Source organism: Penicillium daleae (assembly GCF_028827525.1).
Source record: "Penicillium daleae strain IBT 16125 chromosome Unknown utg000002l_segment0_segment0, whole genome shotgun sequence".
NCBI lineage: Eukaryota > Fungi > Ascomycota > Eurotiomycetes > Eurotiales > Aspergillaceae > Penicillium > Penicillium daleae.
Genome location: NW_026623150.1, coordinates 3,695,481 through 3,720,245, shown reverse-complemented (window position 1 = coordinate 3,720,245; position 24,765 = coordinate 3,695,481). Strand labels below are relative to the sequence as shown.

At 51.8% G+C, this 24,765-nt stretch overlaps 5 protein-coding genes across 5 annotated transcripts; 1 reads left to right on the top strand and 4 right to left on the bottom strand.

The window, feature by feature from the left end:
• Positions 1 to 1,298: 1,298 nt before the first annotated feature.
• Positions 1,299 to 4,175, bottom strand: N7458_002337 (putative translation elongation factor EF-1 subunit; the record flags this gene model as incomplete). Its single annotated transcript, XM_056905720.1, has 5 exons — positions 1,299 to 2,506; positions 2,568 to 2,750; positions 2,802 to 3,550; positions 3,700 to 3,802; positions 3,863 to 4,175. The coding sequence occupies 5 exons, from the start codon at positions 4,173 to 4,175 to the stop codon at positions 1,299 to 1,301; spliced, it is 2,556 nt and encodes an 851-aa protein (XP_056769827.1).
• Positions 4,176 to 4,761: 586 nt separating this feature from the next.
• Positions 4,762 to 8,438, bottom strand: pan2n2 (poly(A)-specific ribonuclease; the record flags this gene model as incomplete). The annotated part of the gene is made up of 3 exons (XM_056905719.1): positions 4,762 to 5,758; positions 5,819 to 8,235; positions 8,310 to 8,438. The coding sequence occupies 3 exons, from the start codon at positions 8,436 to 8,438 to the stop codon at positions 4,762 to 4,764; spliced, it is 3,543 nt and encodes a 1,180-aa protein (XP_056769826.1).
• Positions 8,439 to 9,589: 1,151 nt separating this feature from the next.
• On the bottom strand, positions 9,590 to 12,055 carry N7458_002335 (ESCRT-0 subunit protein HSE1; the record flags this gene model as incomplete). Its single annotated transcript, XM_056905718.1, has 7 exons — positions 9,590 to 10,524; positions 10,591 to 11,211; positions 11,267 to 11,486; positions 11,542 to 11,617; positions 11,706 to 11,740; positions 11,824 to 11,873; positions 12,016 to 12,055. 7 exons carry the CDS (start codon positions 12,053 to 12,055, stop codon positions 9,590 to 9,592), a joined length of 1,977 nt encoding a protein of 658 aa, XP_056769825.1.
• Positions 12,056 to 13,726: 1,671 nt separating this feature from the next.
• Positions 13,727 to 16,505, bottom strand: pakA (mitogen-activated protein kinase kinase kinase kinase STE20; the record flags this gene model as incomplete). Its single annotated transcript, XM_056905717.1, has 4 exons — positions 13,727 to 13,831; positions 13,904 to 14,238; positions 14,298 to 14,397; positions 14,466 to 16,505. The coding sequence occupies 4 exons, from the start codon at positions 16,503 to 16,505 to the stop codon at positions 13,727 to 13,729; spliced, it is 2,580 nt and encodes an 859-aa protein (XP_056769824.1).
• A 1,400-nt stretch (positions 16,506 to 17,905) lies between these two features.
• On the top strand, positions 17,906 to 19,713 carry N7458_002333 (Zn(II)2Cys6 transcription factor domain-containing protein; the record flags this gene model as incomplete). Its single annotated transcript, XM_056905716.1, has 3 exons — positions 17,906 to 17,988; positions 18,049 to 18,093; positions 18,183 to 19,713. 3 exons carry the CDS (start codon positions 17,906 to 17,908, stop codon positions 19,711 to 19,713), a joined length of 1,659 nt encoding a protein of 552 aa, XP_056769823.1.
• Positions 19,714 to 24,765: the final 5,052 nt, after the last annotated feature.

The window sequence follows — 24,765 nt, the reverse complement described above, 5'->3', positions numbered from 1 at the left end:
TTGGCTGGGGGCCGTTCAGGTGGCGATGAGTCAGCACTCGCCACGGACCCAACTTTAAACACGCGCTGACCGCCTTCCGCTTTAGAACAATCACTAACCTGATTGGGCAAGTGGCGATGGACCCCTGGCCAGGGGAGGACTGGCGGTTCAACCAGTCAGGGACCGCCACCGATGTCGAACTTGCTAGAAGCAGCTAAGCGGTTTGCCCCCATGCCTCCTTGGGGGTGGCTCAATTTCATCAGACGAAAGCCACGTTTCAAGATTGTACGAGGAGCAAAGTGGCCTGTACCACTGATATCTGGCATGGAGATGACAGCGGTGCACCGGCAAAAAAGTATGTAGATGCGTTCTTCCCTCATAATTCTGTCAAGTTGGAAGTTGGATCTTGCCTGTCGATCCTGAGGCATGGGGCCGAGAATCTGGACCAGGGGGATCTACAGAGCCTCATACATAAAGAACAGGGTCTGCAAAGTATGCCTGCGCAAGGCACCACAGAAGGGGCCAGGGCAGATTAAGTTGTAGATCCTGGAATTTTAAGTTGTTGACAATACTGTACTTGGGAAATATAGAAATAAGGACTATAAAGTCAAGATTGCGTCGAATACTACAGAAGAGAAATTGTACGAATGTTTGACGTTCTTGTTCAAAATAAATATAGACATCATCATCATCATCGTCATGATAGAGTACCCAGAATCTTCCTTCTAGCAGAAGACTGTATATTCTATGAGTCCCCTTGTCAGAAAATATGGAAAGAAGTATCCAAGAATTAGAGGACCGTCAGAAAGAAGACAAAGCATCTTAGTCATAAGTCCTACGTCTTAAAGAGAACATCAGATAGTTCAATTGATCATCTTTACATCTCCCCATTAAGTCTCACTTTGTTTCTAATTAAAGAATAAGTAGAATTTGACCCTCTTGTACTTCGACTATACGACTATATGGGAGTCACTGAAGTTAACATTCAACGAAAGAGGGTGTAAAAAGGGCTTCTGGCCATGCTCAACTTCATGTGACCACGTTCTACTGTAACCCATCCTAAGTATGCGTGACCGGAGATGCATCTGAGAGTCCATTCCAGTGATTGCGTATAGATCTAGAACAGAAAGAAAGGTTGAAACTCAGGTGTATATGTGTATAATATATTTTAAGCCTTTAGGTATCATTTTCAGTATCGGTATACCCAGCGTCAACTCTACAGACTCCACAGTACACGCGAGTGTTCATGTATCTTGTGTATCTCTATATTCATTCCAGACCGTAACGACCAAAGACCAAAACCGCTACAGAACTGGCTATTACTCCAACAGGCCCGCAGCCACCGTCGTTCCTCCAGCACGTAGGACAATCCGCGTCGGCGCCTCCAAAGGCACAGCCTGATCAATCTCCACCACCACACGCGCCACAGTCCCAGGCGCCACGATCTTAGGTCGTTTCTTAAGTGCCGCCCCCGATGTTTTATCCAGCGAGGCCACCAGCTTGCTGATGCGGCCAGGCACATGCAGGCGACCTCGATGCACATCCACCTGCATGGGCATCAAGTGCTCAAAAGCCAGGACCTTGGCGGTGAAACTCGTGATGGTCTTGATCGGCGCTGAAGCTCGACAGACCACATCTCCCGAACGCAGATGGATCGGGTCAATGTTAGCCAGGTGGAGGACCACGTTCTGGCCCGCAACAGCCCAGTCACTAGGCTCGCCGTCTACCTCCACGCTGCGGATCAAGGCGGTTTCCCCGCTGGGCATGGTGAGGATTTGATCACCCATTTGAAGACTGCCAGCATCTAGGCGGCCAGAGATCGAGATTGGGTTCTGCACACCACCGCGGAACACATCCCCTATTGTCATGCGCAGCGGCTTGTCCAGTGCGTGCGTATACGGTTCCGAGGTTTCCAGCTCCTCGAGAAGTGTCCGACCCGTGTACCATAAAGACTTGGGGTCTTCGCTGCGCCGGGTGATGTTGTCGCCAAGCACACCGGAGCAGGGCACGAAGGCGATATTCTTAGGTTGGAAGCCGGCGGTCGTCAAAAAGGCCGAAATCTGCTGCTCAATCTCTTGGAATCGCTCGATGTCCCACTGCACAGTATCCATCTTGTTCACAGCAACGATGATCTTCTGGACTCCCATGCTTCGGACCAGAAGAGCATGCTCCTTGGTCTGACCCTTCAAGCCGGACTCGAATTTGCCCACGCTGGAATCAATGACTAGCACCGCAAAGTCTGCCTGACTGGCGCCGGCAATCATGTTCGGCACAAAGTCACGGTGACCCGGTGCATCAACGATGGTAAATGCGGTGGTCTCGGTCTCGAATTTGTTGGTCGCAATGTCGATGGTGACGCCTCGTGCACGCTCCTCCGAGCCCTGATCCAACACCCAGGCAAGCGCAAAAGAGCCCTTGCCGATCTTCTCGGCCTCTTTCCTATACTTGTCTAACGTACGCTGATCAATCGCTCCTTGATCCGCCAACAACCGCCCCATAAGTGTACTCTTTCCAGCATCCACATGTCCTGCATCTTGTCAGCCATACATTGCTATCTCTCCTGATAAAAAGAGAAAGGAAAAACACACCAATCACCACAAAACTAGCCGACTTCTTCCGTGTAGACTTATTATATTCAGCAACGACATCGAGGTTCTTGCTCTTCACGGTAACCTTTTCCTCCACGGAAAGATCCTTCATACCGCCAGCCAGATCGGATTGGCCCTTCTGACCGCCAGCTGCCTTGGGACCAGCGGGTTTGGATTTAAATCCTACACGTTATTAGGCGAGTGGCTACTAACCCTTTCTGCGGATGGCCAAACCTTTTGCTGTGCTTTGCGCATTCATGACCACGTCATCGGGACTGGGAGCTGCAAAGTCAAAGGGTTCAGCATGGTCCTGGCCATAGATTTGAAGCAAATCCACGTTATTCGAGTTGAGGTGGCTGGGCTCGGCCATAGTTGGCCCTGCTGCATTGCCGAGAATGACACTGGCAAATGTGGATGGAGAAGCGCGGATGTTCGGAGTTGTTTTTTGGGGCTCTGGCTTGGTGTCTGGCTCTTCTTGCTTGGTGGGTTCCGGCAGAGATGGTGGGGAAGGTTTGCTAGGTTCAGGGACTAGCTGTTGACGAGCGGGCAAAGAGACAGATGCGCCTGGCCTGCCCAGTCGGCGTAGTCCTCCATTTGTCTCAGAGGACTTGGACAACTTGCTGGCAGCCAGCCTCTCACTCAGAGATAGTGGTGTCCCTGATGGTTTAGGTGGTGGCCCGTCCAAGCATTCAGGCTGCGGCGTTGACGGCACTTCCGGTGCAGCGGCGGCTTTTTCACCTTCCTTCTTCTTTCGAGCCGCCGCCAAAGCAGCTAGCTTCGACATCTTGCCCCCGGATTCTGGTGCACCCCCCAATAGTCCCAGTCGTGGGTACAACGGTTCGACAAGAATATCAGCCTTGCGGTGGGCAGGAACATTCAGCCAGGGGCAGTCACGGAAGAAATCGGCAGCTGAAAAGTGCGCAGCAGCAGGTAAAGGCGCTGGGAATCCTGGTACTGGGAGACCTGTTAGAACGATGTCCAAACTTCCAGGTGCCGTCAGTCTTGAAGTCTTGGTGATCAAGTGCAAGGTGTTTCACCACCGGGGACAAGGATCGACCACATACCTCATGCAAGAGAACTAGCTCCTTTAACGTGAATCACCACCACAGCAGGGACGAGCACAGCCACGAACACCTCGACCAACGTATAAACGAAATAAGTAAACTTACCAGCCTGAACCCTCGACTTCTGTACAGCCGGGGCTGCCTGTTTCTTGACCTCTTTCTCCTTCTTGCCTGCACACATGAGCTCCCAGTATTAGCGATACTCCACTGAGTCATAGCAAAGCAACGCACACATGCACACACCCCCACCAGCAAACCACGATGATCTCGCCAGCAGACGGGGACAGATTGAAGGAGGAAACAAATACACACCCCTCAAATAATTCACAGCCTTGTCAATATCATTATAATAATGCCATAGCGCTTCCTGGACTTCCTCCGTCGTCGCCGTTAGCGACGGTTGCCCCGCTCGAAGCTGTCCCACGACCGCGGCAGTACACTGCTGCAGAAACTCCTGCTCCTCGGGATCGGGCGAGTCATAGCCATCATCATCGTCGAATTCGTCGTCGTCGTAGCCGACATTCTTCACGCGGTGTCTCGACATTGGATGTGGTAGTCGCGGGTTAGGGTGGAGAGAGGAAGGAAAGGGTGTCCGCGACTTTGGCGGGGAGGCGGAGGGGTGGAGGAGGGGCGGTGGTGGTTAGCGCCGTAGGAGGAGGAGGAGATGGTCAATTGAAGAGAAAGTAAAAGGCGGTGCGAGATAAGGGAATAAGAAAGTTGACCAGGTGGAGGTCTTTGTTCCTGAGATAGGATTCTCAAGTGCGGTCACCAAGCAGGAAGTGGAATATGTTTTGTTAGGTCGAAGCGATTCTGCGGTCCACGTCATTCTCCACCAGCGCAGGTAAGCTTGCTGAGGGTCCCGCGATACTGCAGAGAAATGCTAAGTATTCCACTCCCTAAATACGTATTCAGATATAAGTAAATTTTAAAGTTGAAAAGAGGTAATTTGTATTTGTGACTGTTTACAACTGCCATTGCATCCATACAATAAGTAACTTCCTACGTCTATGCAGTCTCGAAGACCATGCCATGTACCATCGGGGTAATCGCCAAAAACCAAACGATCAAAAGAAAACACAGAACGTTCAACTAGCCTCGACATTCAACGTGTCAAGGGCATAAAGCATATATCATCGCAGTGGACTGCCCCCGAAAAAGTCACCGGCACCGGGGCCAGAGAAACTGCCATTGCTAGGGGTCAGGGCAATCGACCGCCGGAAAGCCTGGCGTGGTGTAGTAGGAGCACTGGTTGGGCGGGCCGCTGGGGTAGCCGTATTCACAGGTGCAGATGTCGCTGCCGATACAGCGGATGCTCCAGCAGCGTCGGGGGTACTGGGTGTGTTGCGACCACTGTTGTTCGACAGCGCGACAGCTGTGCCAGGGCGCGAGAGCACAGCCGCCGTACTACCGCCACCGTTCTTAGGAGGGGGTCGGAAGCCATGTTTAGATCCTTCGCGGAAGATCTCCTCGAGCATGTGGGCGACGATTCCAGCGTCTTCGTATTCTTGGAATTTTTTCCATAGACGCATGGCCATGCGAGCGTCTTCAATAGAGTCGTGACCGTGAATCACGTCGGAGGTTGGTTCCTCTTGGATGTACTCCTTGAAAACCGCCCATGCGAGGTACCGTAGACTGAGACGACGGTTCTTGCTGGGATAGAAGAAGAGGTATTGTGTGTCGACGGTCTGCGACTTGGGTACTTGAATGTTGATCTTGCGGAAGTCAGAGGCCAAGCCGTGGCCGACAAAGATACATCCCAGGTTCAACAGAAGCCAGAGCTTCTTGTATGCTACCTTGAGAGGAACAAGATTATGTTCACTGGTCCGCGGGTCGAGATCGCCGGGCTTGATACCGGAGTATTGAGTGACATAGTCAACGATGGGCTCACGGATGGTGATGTAGTCGTCGATGAAAGGCACGCCCTCATCCACACCTGCGGCCCGCAAGACCGAAACTCGGGCGAGGCCACTCTTGTTAGGACGCACGATCTCTTGAGATCCGTCCGCCTTGACATCGATCTCGGCTTTTTCAAGGTCGACGAATTCGGTATCGAGGGCCACCGGTGTGCCGGTTTGCGGTTTCTCTTCCTCGGTCAATGTGCGACAGGACTCGACTTGGTGGCCACCACTGTAACATCGTTAGAACATATTCACTCGGAACCAAGCTGACTCAATGACTAGTACTTACTTCAAAGACCACTCGCGGAACAACAGAGTGGTATCTAAGCAGCTCTTCCAAGAGTCATCAACGCCATGACGTGCGCTCCTTACTTGGAAAGCCAGCACACAAGGCTGCTTCCAAGGTTGCGTAAAGCGAAGGGCTTCATCACGATCCACCTCGGTCACCAAGAAATCATTAAACAGGTGCCACTTATCCTTCGGTTCCTGGCTTTCCGGCTCTGAAATGGAAACATTGATAAACGACACCAGGTGCGGTTTCTGGTGCTCTGGAATATCAATTTCCGACACCAGACCCACCAAGTCGTAGACCACAAGCCCTGGCGTGTTACTCTGCTCACAAGCCCGAAGCTCATCGCCCTCGAAACACATCACTTGTCCATTGTCAATAACAACGCCAACAGCGTCCGGCAGCCACCCAGGAATGGACCACAGACGACGACAGATAGGATTCGTCAACGCCGCATTGAGCACAAGGATTAGAGGCATCCGATGAACCGTCTTCCGAATCATGACTTGCTGGTAGCGGCGGCAGTAGTTGCACCATCCTCGGTTCTGGGTTTCACGCTCAATACTCGCGCGCAGAATACTAGAAAATCGGAATGCCGGGTTACGCCGCGCATGTTTGATATCCAAGTTTGGATACAGGAGCTCATTCGCGAGAGAGTTGCCCGGGCGTACGGTCTCATTCTGGCAAAACATGCACCGAATAGACTCCGACGCAATAGTCGCAAGGCGCTGGTCCAGCTCTTCAGAGCTGGGCTGGATCATGCGGAAATCGTGAGCAATCTGCGTCAGGAAGAAGCGATTCACGGCTTGAATCGCGGTCGAAAGGGATTTGTTCGTAAGGTTTTCCTCCAGCAGGCCCAGGTTGGAAGCCTCGCGGAAACTGCTGAATGTTTTCAACAAGTTGGTTGCCTGGCAATTCTGGCCATTGGCTTTCTCCAACATGTCGAAAAGATAACCCAATTCGCAGAGGAGGCAGTGTTCGAAGATGCAGGAGCCAGCGGCATGGGTTAGGGCAAGATTCCGGAAAAGAGGAATGAACTTGAAAAGTTGGAGGAGAGAGTTTGTGAAGGAGTTCGCGATGTGAGTTTCCAGGCCAGAGAAGGTGGTCTGGTTATAGAATCGGAAGTCGAAATCGTCCACACCGAATCGACTGTATTTGATCTCAACGTTGCTGTATTTGAGGAGTGGATCATCTTCACTCTCGCCATTGATCTTTGCGCCCGCCAATGCCTCGGCCGTGTCACTAACGGAGCCCTTCAAGTCCGACTTGCTTTGATCCCGAGCCTTCTCGCTCAGGAACTTGGGTGCAATAAGAGCGGGCTCGGCGTTGGCTAGTGCACGGGTATTCTCGAACTGATACCGACGAGTTTTCCGGGGATTGGGCGCGCCATGCCCTACTTCCGCTGGGCGCAGATATGGGAGTAGAGACTGGTCCAATTGAGGTGGCGGGCTACCAACTTCGAAGACGAGATGGCTAGGCCATGCTGAGAAGAGGCGGTCGTGATAGTAAGGCAGTCCGACCATATTCAGGGGGGTGTCGGGAGACCAGTCGATGGGAGGTGGTCGGGTAGGTACATCGGCGAATTCAATCTCCTTGCTCATTTCGTTGAAGTGAACCTTGTTAGGCGACCCCCACAGATGAATGGAACATTCAGCATCATTGATGGCAAGGGCCTCACCCGAAGGAGAAAGATCAAGACCCAGCATGAAGGACACATTTGCTTGTCGTAGGTTGATCGCATTGGGATTCATCAGATCCACCACCTGGAGCTGCCCAGTCTGCGAGGCCACAAAACTGGTCGTGTGTAGCTTCGGATGCATCCGCACATATGCCGCACCCGCATGGAAAGGAATAGGTGGCAGCGGTGACAGCGTCTTCAAGTCATACACGTTCGCCAACGGATCGACAATCGGAGACCCAAGGTGACGGACCGAAAATCCACAAGTGACCAGCAAGTCGTTTCGCGCGTCCATATCATTGACAGCGGTACCGTGTGCCTTCCACGATTTGACGACCTTGAAATCCGTCATACTAAGCGCGTTCACGGAGCCCGTGTCTGTGGCCGCGCAAAGATACCGACTCTTTTTCATGAGGGTATAGTTCGAGTCGGTATGCAACTTGTCGACGATAGCCCCCTTATCGATATCAATCGTGAACATCGCGTGCTGGCACCCTGCTACCAGAATGCGATTCGTCTGCGCCGTAAAGCTCATACACCGAAGGTCGACCATCTCCTCGTGCGCCAGATGCCATTGTGTCAAGCCGCGCCGCGTAATCATGTGCACGCTCTTTGAAGATAGAGATATCACTCCCCGTTCGTGAAAGATAATCTGCCGCACCATGCCTTCGGAGACAGGGTGCGCGCGAACGGAGGTATACCGTTGCAGATCCGGGCCGTAAAAAGACGAGACTCTACCCTACAGAGACGAAAGAGAGAATACCATCAGACCAATGCCCTTATAGCGTCAGAGTATAGATAAGCAGCACTCACATATTCATTTCCCGTCCACAAAAGCTCCATCATATCATCGAATGCCACCGTCGTCGCAATCGTAGGCAGCCCATGCACACTCGGCGGTGGCATCGGGATGCGCGATAACTCATCCCAATCAGCCTCCATCGTGACGGCAGACTAACCCGGGCGGAATCGCCCCAGATTATAATATCGAAAATTGCCTGTCTCACGGATAATCTCTTGGCTCGGGGTCTGCAACCTTCACCCGGAGGAGAAACGACCGAGTCCGAGCATTGTCTTCGAGGGGACGCGATTGCGGGGAAGCTATCAGTAGCCTTGGGAAGCCGGACGCCGGCCAGGTACAGCGCGTGTGGAAAGGTATCTGAGTGAGTATGTTGATGATCAGATAGGAGTAGATCCGGCTTCAATATGAAATCGAAGGAGAAGTCTGCCGGTGCTTGTTGATACTTGTTGTTCGTCTGGAGACCGTCGCGGGATCGAGGTGTCGATATCGATATAGTCACGTGATAAATGCCCAATACCGCAGGAAGTATGATCTAGAAACAAGTACGGGTTATAGGTTACGGGAGTCATATTGATTCCGAGGGTGTTCACGAAAGTAACAGAGCGGTGTGTCCCGCCATTTCTGCCTAGTTTTAGCTCCTATGTATTTAAGGGGGGGGGGAGAAATTAACGCAGTAGTTATGCTTTTCATAGCATTCTGATCTGGTCTTTCGAGCTTTATAGATCGCTATTACAGTCATGCATTGAAGGCAGCTCTATCAAGAATCATGCATATAACATGTCTGTTCAAATACATTCTTGAATATCCTAGTAGGGACTATAGGGACTATATGCTAATTAAGTAGTGAAAGGATGAAATCCAACCCAGCGCCATTCAACTGAAAGGATCTCAGGATAATGAAACCATCTTTCTAGCCTACATTGAAGAACTAAGAGCCGGATCTAAAGTAGGCATACCAGGCACAGGCACAATCCTGATCAGACCAAATGACAACCTAAATCCAGGATTATCCTGATACTAGGCAAGCAGGCTTGCAACATCACAAATCAATCACATTGCTAAAGAGCCCGAGGTATAGGAAGCATATGTACTGGCAAACAACTCGGAGCAGCTGTCATCAATCGGCTAAATACAACAGAAAGGCCCCAGTAAGGTAAGAGTCAAACACAAAGAAAAGCAAACCCTGGCCCAAAACCCCTGCAGGCAAAAGAAACCACAATAAAAAGCTCCAATCCCTTGGTATCAAGGTATCAACCGACCGCAGCTAACATAGGACATTGCATAGCCATGTTTATCTGTAAAAGGAAGCTGGGTTTGAGGCAGGTACACCGGCTTGCGAGGCCTGGTAGGCCTGGTATTCCCCGGTTGGCGGGGCTGATGGAGCTGGATTGAAGGCAGTGTATTGGGTAGGTTGCGGGGCAGCACCGGGGACGGGGGGTGGTTGGTGCAATGGTGGAGCTTGTTGGTGTGGTGGAGAGGTTGGGTATGGGGCTTGCTGTGCCTGCTGTGCCTGCTGCTGCTGCGGAGGGTACTGATGCGGGGATTGCTGGTGAGGTTCCTCGGCGGAGTAGACGGAGGGCGAGTAATCCAGTTGTTGCTGCTGTTGCTGGAATTGCTGGTGGGCGGATGGGGGAGCTTGGCCAGTCTGAGGGTAGGGCGGACGTTGGTTGGCAGCAGTTGGATGGTCAACGGGCGAATCGTAGACTGATGTTCCAAGTTCTTGCGGCGCATCATATGTGGACTGAGGACGATGATGTACAGGCTGGTAGGGGTCGGACTGAGGGGGCTGCTGTTGAGCCAGCGGCTGTGAAAGCGGCTGGGTTCCACCGGGGTACTGAGTGCGAGGATCGGGAGACTGAGATGCGGGTCGGTATGGCATCGACTGTTCTGCGCCGTAGTACGCGTTCGGCTGTGCCTGCGGAGTAGGAGTTTCTAATGATTGAATGAGTGTGTGATCAACTAGGCAATTATATGGGGCAGGCAGACCTTGAGGTCGAGGACTAAAGTATCGCTGATCCGGCTGGAGAGCACCCTGAGGAGGCCCTTGAGGAGGCCCCTGAGGAGGCCCCTGAGGATATCCAACAGGGGCTGCCCCAGGATAACCGTACGTAGGCTGGCCAGGACGTCCATACTGAGGTTGTGGAGGATGCGCCATTGAGGCCTCCAGTAACGACTCGTAGTCACGGCGGGCTTTGATAAATTTCTCGTTCAATTGGGTGAACTCGTCTAAATCATGATCAGTATGTATACTTCAAAGCAAGAAATGGCCAGAGTAAGGCACGAGAGACTTACCTTTCTTCTGCGAGTACTTCCCAATAAGCTCAATCAGTTTAGGGCGAATGGCCAGCGTAGAGTGGTAAAGGGTAGTAATCTCCTCGTTCTCCTGAACATTCAAGTCCGAGCTCCGAGTACTCAGCAGTGTCAGGAGCTTTTCGACATTCTTGATCTGGCCAAAGACCTCGCCTTCCATCTGGGCCTCTCGATGTAGCTCTTCCACGGTAGGGTCGGGCAGCTTCTCTACGTAGTTCAGAGGGAAGATACCCGTCTGTCCACGTAAAGAACCCTTCCACCAATCCTTGTACACCGATTCCAAGACTGCAATGATATCGCCTTTTCGGAATTGAAGCTCTCCAGGCTCTGAAGGCTGGAAATCGAACAATGCTCTGACGCGCGACACGGTAGCCGCGGATGTGCCCGAGGGAACAGGTTGAGCGACAGCTGCCTCGGCGGGAGTGGACGCAGACGATGCAGCAGCCGCTGTGGACGACTCGGCTTGAGGTGCCAGACCGGGTGGCGGATTCTTATCCTTGATGGATAGGGCAAGTGCCATCTGCAATTCCTCGTCTTCCTTCTGCCGGTCGATATCGGTCATTGCGCTCTTGACAGGCTTCGATGGAGGCTGCAGGTTGGGATCTAGAAGATAACTGATCAGAACTCAATCAGCTCGCTTGCAAAATAGTGTACCGACTTTGAGTCTTCAGCTTCATATAGGCTTGTTCCATGATACCGAAATCCGGGTTTGACGCGAACATCTCCGTCCATTCCTGCATGCGCTCCACGATTTTCGACTTGACTTGTTGATGTGTGTTCCGATCGGCTGCCAGACGCAACAGAGCATCTGTAAAGCTCCTGGAGGCCAGCTCGCGATGAATCCTGGGACCACAGTTCTGGGACAGCGAATTTCCGAGCTAGAATCCAAGTCAGTAAATTCTATCCGCAATACTCCAGGAAAGGAAGACAAACCTCCAAAGTGTAAAGCTGCACATTAGCATTCCTATGCGCCAACCGTTTAATCATAGCAGCAACTGCCTCTTTCGCCCTATTCCACCAAAACCACAATCAGTATTGAACTTCTCGCAAAACAGGAACGACATCCTCATGCCGGCGCGTATATATGAACCACATACCCCGACTCTTCCGCAGAGACCTTATCACAGACATCCTATATCATCAAACCAGGTCAGCCTGAGCTCTCAAAGAGCCCCCATCAATCAACGACAGTAAACCTGTCCTCCCAGCACGCACCAGAATATATTCCCAATTCTCCGAAGTCAGATTCTCATCGGTCGCCTTGGCTGTAAAATAAATGACGGGTTAGTATAGATCCACAAGGCCCCCCGTCTAACGAGTCTCTCGCGGCCTGCCATAATGTCCAGCTTACGACCAGCAACGGGGAATCCCCAAACAAATCGAGGAGTACTTCCAAACACGACTCACCGACAGCGTCGTCAAAGGCATTCTGCTGCGCGCGAAACATTGCCACGATCTTTGCCCCACGAGGCCAAACTGTGCCAAGTGATATGTAGCAGTTGTGCGAATGGTACTCGGTCGTCTGTCAGGCACCGCTCCTCGGTTTAAGCTAGGTAGTTCAATCACGCCGTCAAGAAATTAAGCCCTTCCGCCGTGTACTATCTGTCGTCGGCTTAATCGACTAGACTCGGAAATCTGCGTAGAAGAGGATATCCAATAGTGCACTGCACTGCAGATTGTAGCAGTCGCAGTCGGGGGGAGTGCCGTCGAGCACTAAATGCGGGGAGTGGATTGAGTGGCAGAGAAACCAAAACCAGGGTGCGGCTGAACGAGGTGGAATCGGGCCGACACGGCTGGGTGCGAGGAGATCGATGGCGAGGGGAGCAGAGAGGGAGGCGGGTTTGGAAGGAGATGTTGAAAGGAAGTTCTGGTTGTCGTGACGAACGGGGGGTGCTTGCTCTGCAGGCGATGATCAGGGAAGCCTGCGTGTTGTCAGTGCTGTGTCCGGGCGGAACCTGAGTCAGCAGAACGATGACGACGGTGGGAGTAGGTGGATGGGAGCTCGGATATTCTTAGCTCAGGGCCCACGAGAATGGTGTCTGCCTTGAGGGATGGACAAGATCTTCGAGGGGAAGTTTTTCTTTTTTGCTTGTGGCACAAATTTTGGGTTCTACTTTACTTCCAGTGTTTTCGCCCCCTCTTTGATGATTGTTAGATGTAGGCTCCAGCTTTTTGTCGAGTTTTGATGTGTTGGATTGCTATGTGGCCGAGAGCAATATATTTCCACATCTACATGCTCGCAAGGCAGCTCGTACTCGTTTATCCAGTGGCTGTGACATGGAATGTGTAACTGTTCGTCTACAAATGGCATCTGCACTGGGTAGAAAGATATAGAAAGATACAGAAAGAGAGATCACAGTCGTCAAAACCAGTCAATAGAAATGTACTTGGTAGAATCGCCATTAAACGGCAGAAGTGATGTACGACCCGGGATCACAGAAGTGAAAGGACCATTTCCCGAATCGATAAAGGACAGACATTTTCAAATCTCAAACGCCGAATGCGAAGACCAAGCGCATTCTAAATCCCACTTGGTAGAGAGTCACGATAGCATTGCACATAACGCGCAAGCGGGCAGAGGAAGAAGCAGGATTCAGCCCGCTTTCTTCATACTCGAATCGCATAGCAAGATGACAGGGTAGAACTACATAATGCTACAGACACACCCATTGTAGGAAAGGGTAAAACCAACACAGGAAGGGGAGATAAAATAAGATGGACAGAGTAGAGAAACATGAATCCCTAATTCTTTCCTAGTTCAAAATACCAGGATCACAGCGTCAGGTCACAAAGTGAGGCATGGGGTGGAGAGCCCATTTTTTCATCGCGTAAAGACAATGTTCATGAAGAATTGGAATGGATCGGGAAATATGAAAAGAAAAAATGAATATGGATAAATGGGAATATAATGAATAAATCAGTAGAAAAAACGGGACTGACTCCAACGACATGGTGATGCGAATATGTTGACATGCCGGAATCTAGAAGAAAAAAACAATTGGGAGTGTCGGGGTATCTGAACGAGACGGGAAGAGGGAGACGTCATAAAAGACTTGTAAAAAGTAAATGAAAAACCGAAACATGGACAAGGAAGGAGAAAAAAAGAGAACCTAGTCGTTCAAGCGCCGCCTTTCTGCGCTTTCTCTTGCGCGCGACTGATACGCGCAGCCTTGACCAGCGGGGCTAGGTGGGAAAGTGGAGAGCACAGGCCCATGAAGGGGTGCTATATGAGACGTTAGTGGGTTGACTCGAAGGAAAGTAGGAACAAAGTCCAGGAAAAGAAGAAGCAACATACCTTCAACAAGTCGTGCGCCGAAGCACGCTTCTCCGGATCAACCTTCAAGGCCAAGTGGAGGAAGTCACGGAAGATGTGTGACAGTTGATGCTCATCCTTGATCTTGGGGGTTCCGTTTGTGGCGATCAGATAGAGGGCACGAAGTGGCGATTCGGTAAGATAAGGCGGCTCGCCTTCGATCATTTCAATGGCCATGATACCCAAACTCCAAATGTCGACCTTGCGACCGTACTCCTTACGAGTGACGACTTCGGGCGCCATCCAGTACGGGGTACCGACCATAGTGTTGCGCTTGTTGTGGGAGTCGTTGATCTGGGCACAGAAACCAAAATCGGCTGTGGAATATTAGCATTGTAATTGCAGAATATAACAGAGAGAGACTGGGAAACCATACTCAGTTTGATGTTACCCTCCAGGGAAAGAAGAATGTTATCGGATTTGATATCACGATGAATGACACCCTTGGAATGCAGGTGCTGAAGGCCGCTCAGAGTCTAGGATAATTTCGTCAGCAATTTGATAATCAAAAACCAGAGCCACAGCCACTACTGGAGAAACCTACCTCGCGACAAACAGCAGCAATCTGCCCTTCACTCATAATGTTGAAGGTGACCACGTCCGTTAGACTACCACCCTCCATGTACTCCATGACAACCCACAGATCCAGCCCGTGCAAAAAGCTCTCCAGGAAATTGACAATGTTCTTGTGCTTACTATCCTTCATCACAAGAATCTCATTGATAATGAGCTCCTTCTTCGGTTGGAGGTCGAGGTTCATCTGCTTGATGGCCACGCAGTTGTTGGTGCCCGTCTCATATGCCGTGTATACACCACCGGAAGCACCTTGGCCAATCTTGTTCAGGCTGTGATATAATTGAGTCGGATCGCCGGGATGGCAGATCTGAAGCAGGCGCTGGCGTACATCCATTATATTGCTCTGACGCTGCTGGCGTTGTCGTGGACGGGCAGCGGGCGGAGCGCGGGTGCTGGGAGACGCTGAAGTAGGCGAAGGATCCGTGGATGAAGGGCCCAAGTTCGTGGCCAAAGGTGCAGGTTGAGGTGGTTGAGGTGGTTGCTGCTGGGTGCGCTGGCTCGTGCTCCGATCCAGCTGCTTTGATGCAATTGCCTGCTGCGCAGCTGCCATGACCTGCTCCTGTTGCTGCTGGTATTGTGTCGGGGAGGCGATCACATTATGCTTGGGAGCCGGCACGCCGTTTCGGGAGTTGGAGCGACTGGGTTTGGAGCGACTGGGTTTGGGCGATCCAGAGGTTACAGGCGCTGCGTCGACCATGGGTGGTAACCCAAATGATGCGCCATATGGATCTTGAGTCGGTCGCTGCGGCAGGGCAGTAAAGCCTTGTGATACGGGAGGTTGCGGAGGTGGACGCGCTGGGGTGATGCCGGTCGGGGGCTTTGGAGGCGCACGATGCGGAACCAGGCTACCTAGAGGCGGGGAAATGGCAGCGGCGGGCGATACTGCGGGAGGACCGCGAGGGATGGGAGGCGGCGATCGTGGGTTCTCGAAACTGCCTTCGTGATTCTGCGGGAATCGGGGGCTACCGGGCGGCGAGGTCCCCGTCGCCGGGGCTGCTGTTGTAGTGGCCTTGTATGATGCGTTGTCGAACTTGTGCCAAACCTCGTCGTCATCTCCACGAGTATTCTTTTCGTAGAATCGCATGATATCCACCATTGTCTGTGGGTGTTCTTCCTGTTCCTTCTTGGAGATACCGTTTTCCTGCAACAGTCGCTGCCATTCCTTGGGTAGACCGGTGAACTGACCGGTCTGGTTATCATATCCCACATGCGTTACATGGACCGGATTCTCCGGGGCGGAAATCTTGATGTTGCGAGGCGACCCGAGCATGCTGTTGACGAAACTGGAGAAGCTCGCCTTTTTGCTTCTTCCCGTGCGAGGAGGGGGTGGGCCCGGATTGCCAGTATTGACCTCATCGGAATAACGCTTATCGTGGTGCGACCGCTCGGTCTCCCGATGCGCAAAGGAGTCCATCATCCGGTTCGGCAGGGCCGTAAAGCTGGCCGATTGTCGGAGCGTTTGGCGGCCGCGCGGGTCGTCGGGACTGGTATGATGGGAGCGCAGCGGCGGAGGCTGTGATTGTGGTTGATAATGCTGGGGTTGATGATCGGGTTCGGCGGTATTCTCATCGAGGGCACTGAGCATACCCCGCGTTTCAAAGGAGGGATTATTGACTTCATCCGAACTGCGTTCGTTATAGGAGAAGCGGTTGGAGCTCCGAGTCCGGGAGCGCGAGGAGCTGAAACTGGGGAAATAGGTCGAGGACCCGGACCCCTCATCGACGATGGGGGAGGGGCCACCACTATGCTGGCTATGCTGGCTGTGCTGGCTATGCTGTTCGAGGGAGGAGGATGAGGAGGAGCCAAAGGCAGCGTTGGAGCGCGAGCGGACGTGCTCGCGACTGCCACTGGGCGAGGAGCGCGGGTAGACGGGGGCGGAGGGGTGGCGCTTGAGCGAGGTGTTGCTTTGATGACTTCGAAGAATGCGCGAACTGAAGCTAGGGGGATCCTTGTGCAATTTGCTGGAGGGGCGCCGGAATTTCAACGAGAAATTACTTTCGGAACTCATGGTGGGCGGGCACCGGAGGGGGTTGTCGCTGTCGCTGGGGACAGGACACGATTGAGATTGGAATTGGGCCGAGGAGGGGAAGGATCAGGAGAATTTTCCAAGGCCAATTGGGGGGGGGGGATGGTCTGCGACCGTAGAGGCCACGGTCGGGGAGGGAGGAGGTGGGACAGCGGTAATTTTCTGATCGGAAGATATAATTAAGGTGAGTGGCGGATGGGAAAAAAAACGGTCGTTGAGGATGAGAAGATCTGGAATGAAGCGAGAAGAATGGAGAAGGGGAGGGAGTGAGAGGTTGGTTGGAGGGTCCCAAGAGACGCGGAAGGCCCAACGGTGGTTGGCACGTGGAAAGCGGAGTTGAAAAGGGAGAGAGACAGACAAGAGACAAAGGCCGGTGGCTGGTTTTTTTGGCGATGACGCGGGGACCCGACGAGGGCAGGTTTAACGGACAGGAGTTGATGGATCGAACTAAGATGACCGGGATTTCCTGGTAGAAGGTGAAGATTCGAATATATTACCCGGTCGATGCAATCAAAATGGATTATCTAATCATTTCTACTATACCACCTCCTGACCTTTCTCCTTGACTGTGATCATCGCCCGTATGCGTCTCCGTCACTATAGACGATCACGATGACAAGCCAGCCCAAGCAATGTCTCTCCCGCTCCCCAACCGCCATGTAATTTCTCCGAAGCATTCTAGATTTTCCAAAGACCCCCCCCCCTCCGCCCCCCCCCTGGTCTGCTCATTTCCTCATTTCACCCGAGTGGATGGACGGGGCTAAAGTGGGCAGCAAAGTGGACACCTAACGTTGGGCCTTGACCAAACGCGGGACAAGAAAAGAAGTGGGTTGCTCCCACGAACTAAACCATCTCTGGACGATGGAAATGATTATCTTTCCGTAGCGTGAGGACTGAGGACAGCTTCGACGGTACTGACAGGAGTAGTAGTGAAAACAAATCGTATCGATAGGTAGTGCTCAGGGCTCGTCCTTTCAACTGGCCTTGTCCGCCGAAAGGCGACTGATCCGATCTTATATCTCCAAACATACTCGATAACTACTCTTCCCATCAATCCCTTCCACCTGACCGAATATACTCCTACCGAACAATATGCGACGAGATATCTCTTTCTGCAGGTACACTGCACTGCCACCGACTAGATCCCCTCCTGCATACTTGCAGGTCGTGCAGGTCGCCCTACCAGCTGAAATCGTCTAACCCACCCGCTGATGGTTTTCGCCCCCACGCTTCACTGCAACATCTCATGAGAATCAGACCCCCAAAGACTGACCTTTCCACAGATCGTCGATAAGCCATGCTACACTAGATCCGGTATAGTGCCCATTCCCATCGCGAGGCTTGATTGACTTCATCCTTCCTATTCCTACGGTGGCTTCAAGATGTCGCTCGAGGACCCAGTGTCCAAGCAGAAGCGCACGAGACTGAGTAAGCCTAAGGTGCGCACCGGCTGCAAGACCTGCAAGTTAGTTGCTGCCCTGTAATTTGCAATTAATCTGCGAACGCGTCACTCAATCCATTCTAGGACTCGACGAGTCAAATGCGATGAAGGGAAACCCACCTGTATTCGGTAAATTAATCTCCATTCCCTTTCTCCCCTTGGCTTTCCCTTCATACACCTTCTCCCATTCTCCAAGCCTTTTCAACTCACTTCTACAGCTGCGCCAACGCCGGGCGAATATGTGACGGCTATGCAACACCTAAACAAGCATCCCTCCTACCTAGGCCATTGGCACCCGCACCAGCAGTCGACGATCTGATTGAACCGCCTGCGCTGGAATTCTTCTTCATCAAGACTGCACCACAGCTAGCAGGCTTCTTCGGAGGCGCCTTCTTCCAGCACAGCGTACTCCAGCAGAGTCTCTCCGAACCAGCCATCCGCCAAGCGATCGCAGCCATCGCCCTCCTGCACAAGCAAACAGCGACAGGGCGACATGGTATGCCCCAGGGAAACTCCCCACCAAACGTCCACATCAAACTATACAACCGGTCCATCCGCGCAGTTCTCGACAAAGTCGCAGCCAGTCCCAATGCAACCCCGCTACTCGCAATGATAAACGTGCTCTTCACCTGTCTCGAGATCATCCAGGGCAACGCCAAAGCCGCCGCAGGCCACATCACCTCGGGTATCAAGCTGCTACAAGCGTGGCGGGAGAAGAATGGCAGGCCCGCCGCGCCCTGGGGTCGCAAGTATACATCCTTTGAGGCGCGGTTCATGGAGACAGAGGTGGCGCCGATACTGAGCTTATGCAATACTAACGCGGTTGAATGTGCCGGCGGCCATCGCAATAAATTCCTTTTAAACCCTGTAGACCAGCACGGGGCATTACTGCTCGCCACACGCTTCGAGACCCTCGAAGAAGCTCGCATCGGCCTCATCGACATGATCACCGACGCGACATGTGTCTGCACCGGGTTAGACGATGGTCTCGTCCACAGACCGCTCGCCGACATCGACGCCGTCGTGGTCTCCAAATCTGTACAGCAGAACCTCGGGAGATGGCAGCGTAACGTGGACGAACTCATCCGCCAACAAAAATGCACCTGGGACACGAAAGAGCAGCAGATCGCCGACGTCATCAGCATCGTCAGACTGGCTACTACATTCGGTGTGCGAGCGTACGAGGCGCAGTCCGAGTGTGAATGGGACCAGCATCGAGCCGAGTACGAAGACGTGATTCGCTTCGCCGACGCATTAGTCTCCGATCGAGTCCGGTTTCCGGACGAGTTATCTCGCACGTTGAGTTTGGACTTTGGTCTGATTTTCCCGCTGCATGCTGTGGCGTGGAAATGCCGCTGGCCTAGGCTGCGGCGGCAGGGGTTGGATTTGTTGCGTCGGTCGCCGCGGCGGGAGTGGCTGTTTGAGGCGGAGCATTACCGTGCGATATTCTCTCGGATGATGGAGATTGAAGAGGAAAGTTGTGGTCTGGCACCGGGTGTGCGGCCGGATGATGACTGGGTTCCTCCGGAACATGTTCGGATTTGCGACTTTCTTGTTGATGTGCGGTATGCGCCTCCCGGGGAGATTCCTATCTATCAAGTGACGTTCTTTAGTAGGCCTCAAGGTATTGGTGGTCCTTTGAGTTCGGTCACTGAAGAGATGCGACTGGAGTCGTCGCAGGCTGTGGAGGCTGCTGTACCGACGAATATGTTTGGGCGTAGAATGGAGCGCAGGCATCCGGGTCATTGATGTGAGGTGAGATTGGTAGATGGATAGGGGAAGGGAATTCCATATACAGCATGTTATCGAATTTTGTGATACGAAGATATGAATGACTGCCGAGTCCTGTACCACACTCAGATGACTCGGTGCAAAACAAATTGCGCTAGCTCGATGGCCCCGGAAGATTGGATTGAAATATCCAAATCAAATAGCTGGCCTGGTACATCTCAATTTGAGGTTATTTTACCCCCTCCAGGACCTTCTTAAGCCAGCACAGGACAGCCAACAGGACTTTTTGCCCTCATCTGACCAAATATGGACTGAGCCTTAGGAGAGGCAACATTTTGGATGCCCGCGCCAGACCGCTTATAGAGTCATTTCGGTGTCTTCCTTTCGTGTCAACAATACAACAATTCCAAAACAAATCTACGGATCCGAAAATACCTTTTTCCGAGTAGCCTTTGAGAAACCGTTATAAGCTCCCCTGGAATGATGAACTTTCGACACCAAGCAACAATAAGTCTCTTCTGTCAACATCGCATTCCCCGTGCTTTGCGAGATTTCATGGCCATCTCCAGGTATTCGTTACGGACTCTTAGGATGCAATCAACATCAACATCTCTTTGGCGAGCACTCGAGGGCGGATCAGGTGATTCCTGAATTCCCGTTGTTTAGGTCGTCGCTCGATTGCCCAATCCAAATACGGGGCCGCCATTTTACACTGTTGCATCAGAAGTCGCGACACTCCGCTTTGTAAGTTGGAGCATTCCACCGCGGTTTTCTGGGCAGGTGCTAATGCAACGTCAAAGTTGCGCGACGAACTGGGTATACCCATCCCTCGCATCTATAATTGGTCGGCCGAGGCATGTATTCCAGTAGGTGCTGAATATATTCTGGAAGAGAAGGAGGCTACCGGTCAACCCCTTAGAAAAGTCTAGGCCAACCTCACTTTAGGCGCACAATTAGACGTTGTGAACCAGGTCGTGGAAATAGAAAAGAAAAATTACGTCGATTTATTTCCCTAAACACGGTTATATATACTCCGAGACCGATCTTCAATCAAGATCCTTACATTATAAGGCCCTTTGCTCACGATATAGGTTTTCGAAGTCAGCGACCCCTCAAAACGACCAACTGCCATCGTTTGTGATCGGCCCTTCAGCCAATCCAGGTTTCTAGGAACACGAAAAAGCAGTAATAGATTTAGACCGAGGCCTATATATGTTTCTAACTTGAAATATTCTTCCGCTAGGTAATACGAGCTTAGGGGGAAGCGTTGCTGATTACGCTACGGCCCTTAGAAAGAACGAAATTAAATAGGCGACCGCTTATGCGAGGCAAAGAATCAATTTTTATCGATCTATAGAGACTCCGGAGACACCGAACGATTATACTACCCTTATCAAGGACTTCTTGGCCCTTGGTCCATGTTTCGCAGCTTCGTCAAATATCGAACAGCCCAACAGGATTTCTCATCCAGACTTACACATTGACAATATATTCGTTGACCCAGGGACCAACCGGATCACATCCATAATAGACTGGCAACAGACTTCTATTTGTCCGATATCTCTGCAGCGGTCTTGTCCGCAAATGCTTGAGCTGTCTGGCACACCAGATTCAGATCAAAGCAGGCATGAGAGAAAGCATTTAGATCATTACTACAATGCGGTCAAGGAAACGGATCCTCTGCGGTGGGAAGTTCTCGCAGATCCCCTCCTCACAGTTAAGACAAAACCATTCGCTTGGTCCCTGGATGCTGGCACCGAGATGACTTATTCTCGCTACGCAATGTATTGATCACAGTCGTCGCCCGTTGGGGGTGACATTGGAATCAGACACGGTGGAGTGCCATGCCCAGTCCATTTTAGCGAAGAAGAGCTATTACAACACCAAAGATGAGATGGATCTTGTTGAGGGGATTTCCGCAATTCTGCACGAGCTGCAAGATACAGGGCTTATTCCATTGGGCGGTATGGTACGCCGGGAGTATTATGAGCGGGCCGTGGAGTTGAATAACCGTTTCAAACGCTAGTTTATCGATTTGGCTGACAACGAGCGCCAGCGGGAATTACACGCGAAAGTATGGCCGTACCAATAGAAATGCGGGGTTGTCTGTCTAGAAGACAGAGAGACAAAGTCTTATAGATTGGTGTTGTAGTGCTTGCTACCTCTAAAAATATAGATAGCGCAGAAACCTTGTTTATGAGAGCGACAATGACCATGTTGACAAACGCGAATGCTTCATGTGTTCCATTTGCGATCGTGGATCGCCGTCCTGGCTGTACAGGGGTTAATGGTGTGACACTAGTGTAGTATAAATCAACCGCATTCGAGTAATTATTTATACTCTCAATTTGCAGTATCTCGAGATCATACCTGAGTTTTATACTATTTAGAAGGTACCATGAGATGCTAATACGGGCAGCTCCGAGACACTATTGGTTGTAGTCAAAATCAAGCTTCGATGTGGAAGCCCTGCGAGCGCCCGTGCCGCGTCATCAATGATGAAGATGGTTTCTTCGTAAACAAGCTTAAATTTGAGGAATGTGTGGTCAACGTGGATGGTGCCTGCAGTTGTCGATCGTAAGGATATCTTTGATGCGACGATGAGTGTTTCAAAAGATGAAGTTCAGAGGAGAATAGAGCCTGACTATATACTATGGGGTTGTCGATCAACACACAGTGTATTCGAATAGAGGATCATACTACTATCTCTACAGCCTACAAGAAGGCCAGCAGTCGCGGGGACCCCGCGAAGCCAAGAACAAAATTATCACCCGGAGAACACCCTTGGACACTCCCAAAACTTGACGACACCCGAGCCTTTTCCATCCTCTTCTTTTTCACCTGCACGCTGCACTATTCCCCGTCGACTGGCTGTCTGATGTCAGAATCCCACTTGATCACCATGCCGCCTTTCCTCCCAAGAGAGGGGAAGTCCCCAAAGTCAGATTGATGGACGCGGGAGAAGGAGGGCCAGCAAGGCATCTCTATGGAGCACTGGGGACGCCTTTGGACGCCTTTGGCTAACCTTGACGGGCGACCCGAGCACGCCATGAGTCTCGTGTTTGCAGTCATCCCGATGGACGCAGTCATGCATGATGAGCGATGAGGAAGGAAACAGCAGAGGAGCGGGTCATATTAACTCATCAAGATTTGCGATATTACTAACTCATACGATGACCACCACTACCTAGAGTACGGCAGAGCCTGGTACTGTAGTGCTAGTGCCTACAAGGCGGGGAAATCAGGTTGGTCACCGACTGGGATTAGCTGTTGGCTCGTCAGCTCTAAACTGCGCCGCTTTCTCCACATCGGGCCCATCTCGTAACTTTCCCCATGACTCGCGTGATAGCATCGGCTCGAAAAGCCTGCAGACATCATCGTAAACGAAGGTATCTGCCAACCAACGATGATTCACTTCCCGACCTGACTGCTGCATGACGATGGCCAAGGTCGGCCATCGGCTACGCGGGTTTGCCGAGGATTTCCCACGTCCAACATCAGCATCGATCCTGGCATGCAACATACAGCCAAGGACCAGCGTGCAACAGCCAGTTACTGCGCCCAGAAGGTCGGTGTAGATAGCCCCCAAATCCTCGGGGAATGAACTGCGACATACATGCAGGAATAACCAGACAAATCAACCGTGATGACCACATCTCGCGCAGCACTACTGTGCTGTGCCTGTCGGTCTCGCTTCTCCAAGGCTCTTCCTCCAGGGAGACCAGTTGCAGGTTATGTCTTTCAGCTCCTCGGGAGTCGTCTCCTTCCCGAGCCCTGGCAGTCTAGCGGTCTCACAGCCCCTTCGACCCTGCCGAAGGGCATAAGGCTCCCCTCACTAGGACTAAGCACAGTACTAGTCCTCCACCTCCTTCTCGCAGCATGGGACCTACCAAACCCCAGCGTGATATTACATTCCTCACTTGATCAATGGGGCGATCTTCAAAGATCGCTATCCTTTCCGACCGTGACTCGACTCCATAACTAGTGGAAAATCAACCGTCCAAGTCGATCCCCAATGACGGGGGTCAGCACCGGCTCTTGCGACCGAGCACAGTTCAGCTGGCGATCCAGCAAAAGTCGGCTAAGCTTATTGGCGCAGCCAGTGCCGCGAATGGTCCCCACATGGGGGCCGATCATCAGCCTCCCCGGACTGGAGTCACTTTTTGGGCTAAAGCCTTAAAAAGTCAAAATGAATGGGCAAGTTGTGAGGCACTGGAGGTAGAAACTAATAATGTCCCGAGTTTGAGAGTGCAGATGACCGATGCAGCAAGTGATGCAAGTATAGGGGGCTTGCTTGGGATTTGCATAACAACGGGGCATGGTGAAAGAGTGGAGTGTATGTACTGAGTACATACTGTACCTCACACATCTACATATTGAATGTATCTTGGCTTAAAGCAGGCTGTTGTACATACATGACAAGAGTCAAGTACTCCACACATTTAATCCAGTCCCAACAACTTTAACGCCCTCTAAGCAAACAGAAATTTTCAAGAAATTTCCAAGATCCCAACACCGCGGAAATCAATAGCGTACCTCAGCACAGATAATCCCCTTGCTGACAACGAGGGCTCCCAATTTTATTTTATTTTTCTTGGCCCTAGAGGAGAATGTGGACCCATGCGGCCGCGCACTTCCAGACTGCGAATCATGCACCATCTTCCTTTCCCACCCCTGGTCTCTCCCGACAATTCAAAAGGCTCTGCGATAAAGGGCTATGCAGCAGGGCCCGCAACCAGGATTCTCGATCTCGAGTTGGATATGGGTGGAGTCGATGCGCTTCTTTAGCGTGCTCATGGCTGTGGCAAAAAGTAGCAATTTGGTGCGCCGAGCGATTCTTTTCGACTCATGTGGAGAACGCTGTAGTGTTGATGCGAGACATCATAAAAGGGATAGCTCGGCACAGTCCGGTCTGATCTCTCATACAATCTTACATTAACAACCATACATTCTACTCGACTATTGACTATTAACTTCTTGTACTGTATTAACCTGAAGCATCGATAATGTATGTCTGTATAAGTCTACTTCCGCGGTCATCTACTGTAAAGGCGTTATATTTTACATAGT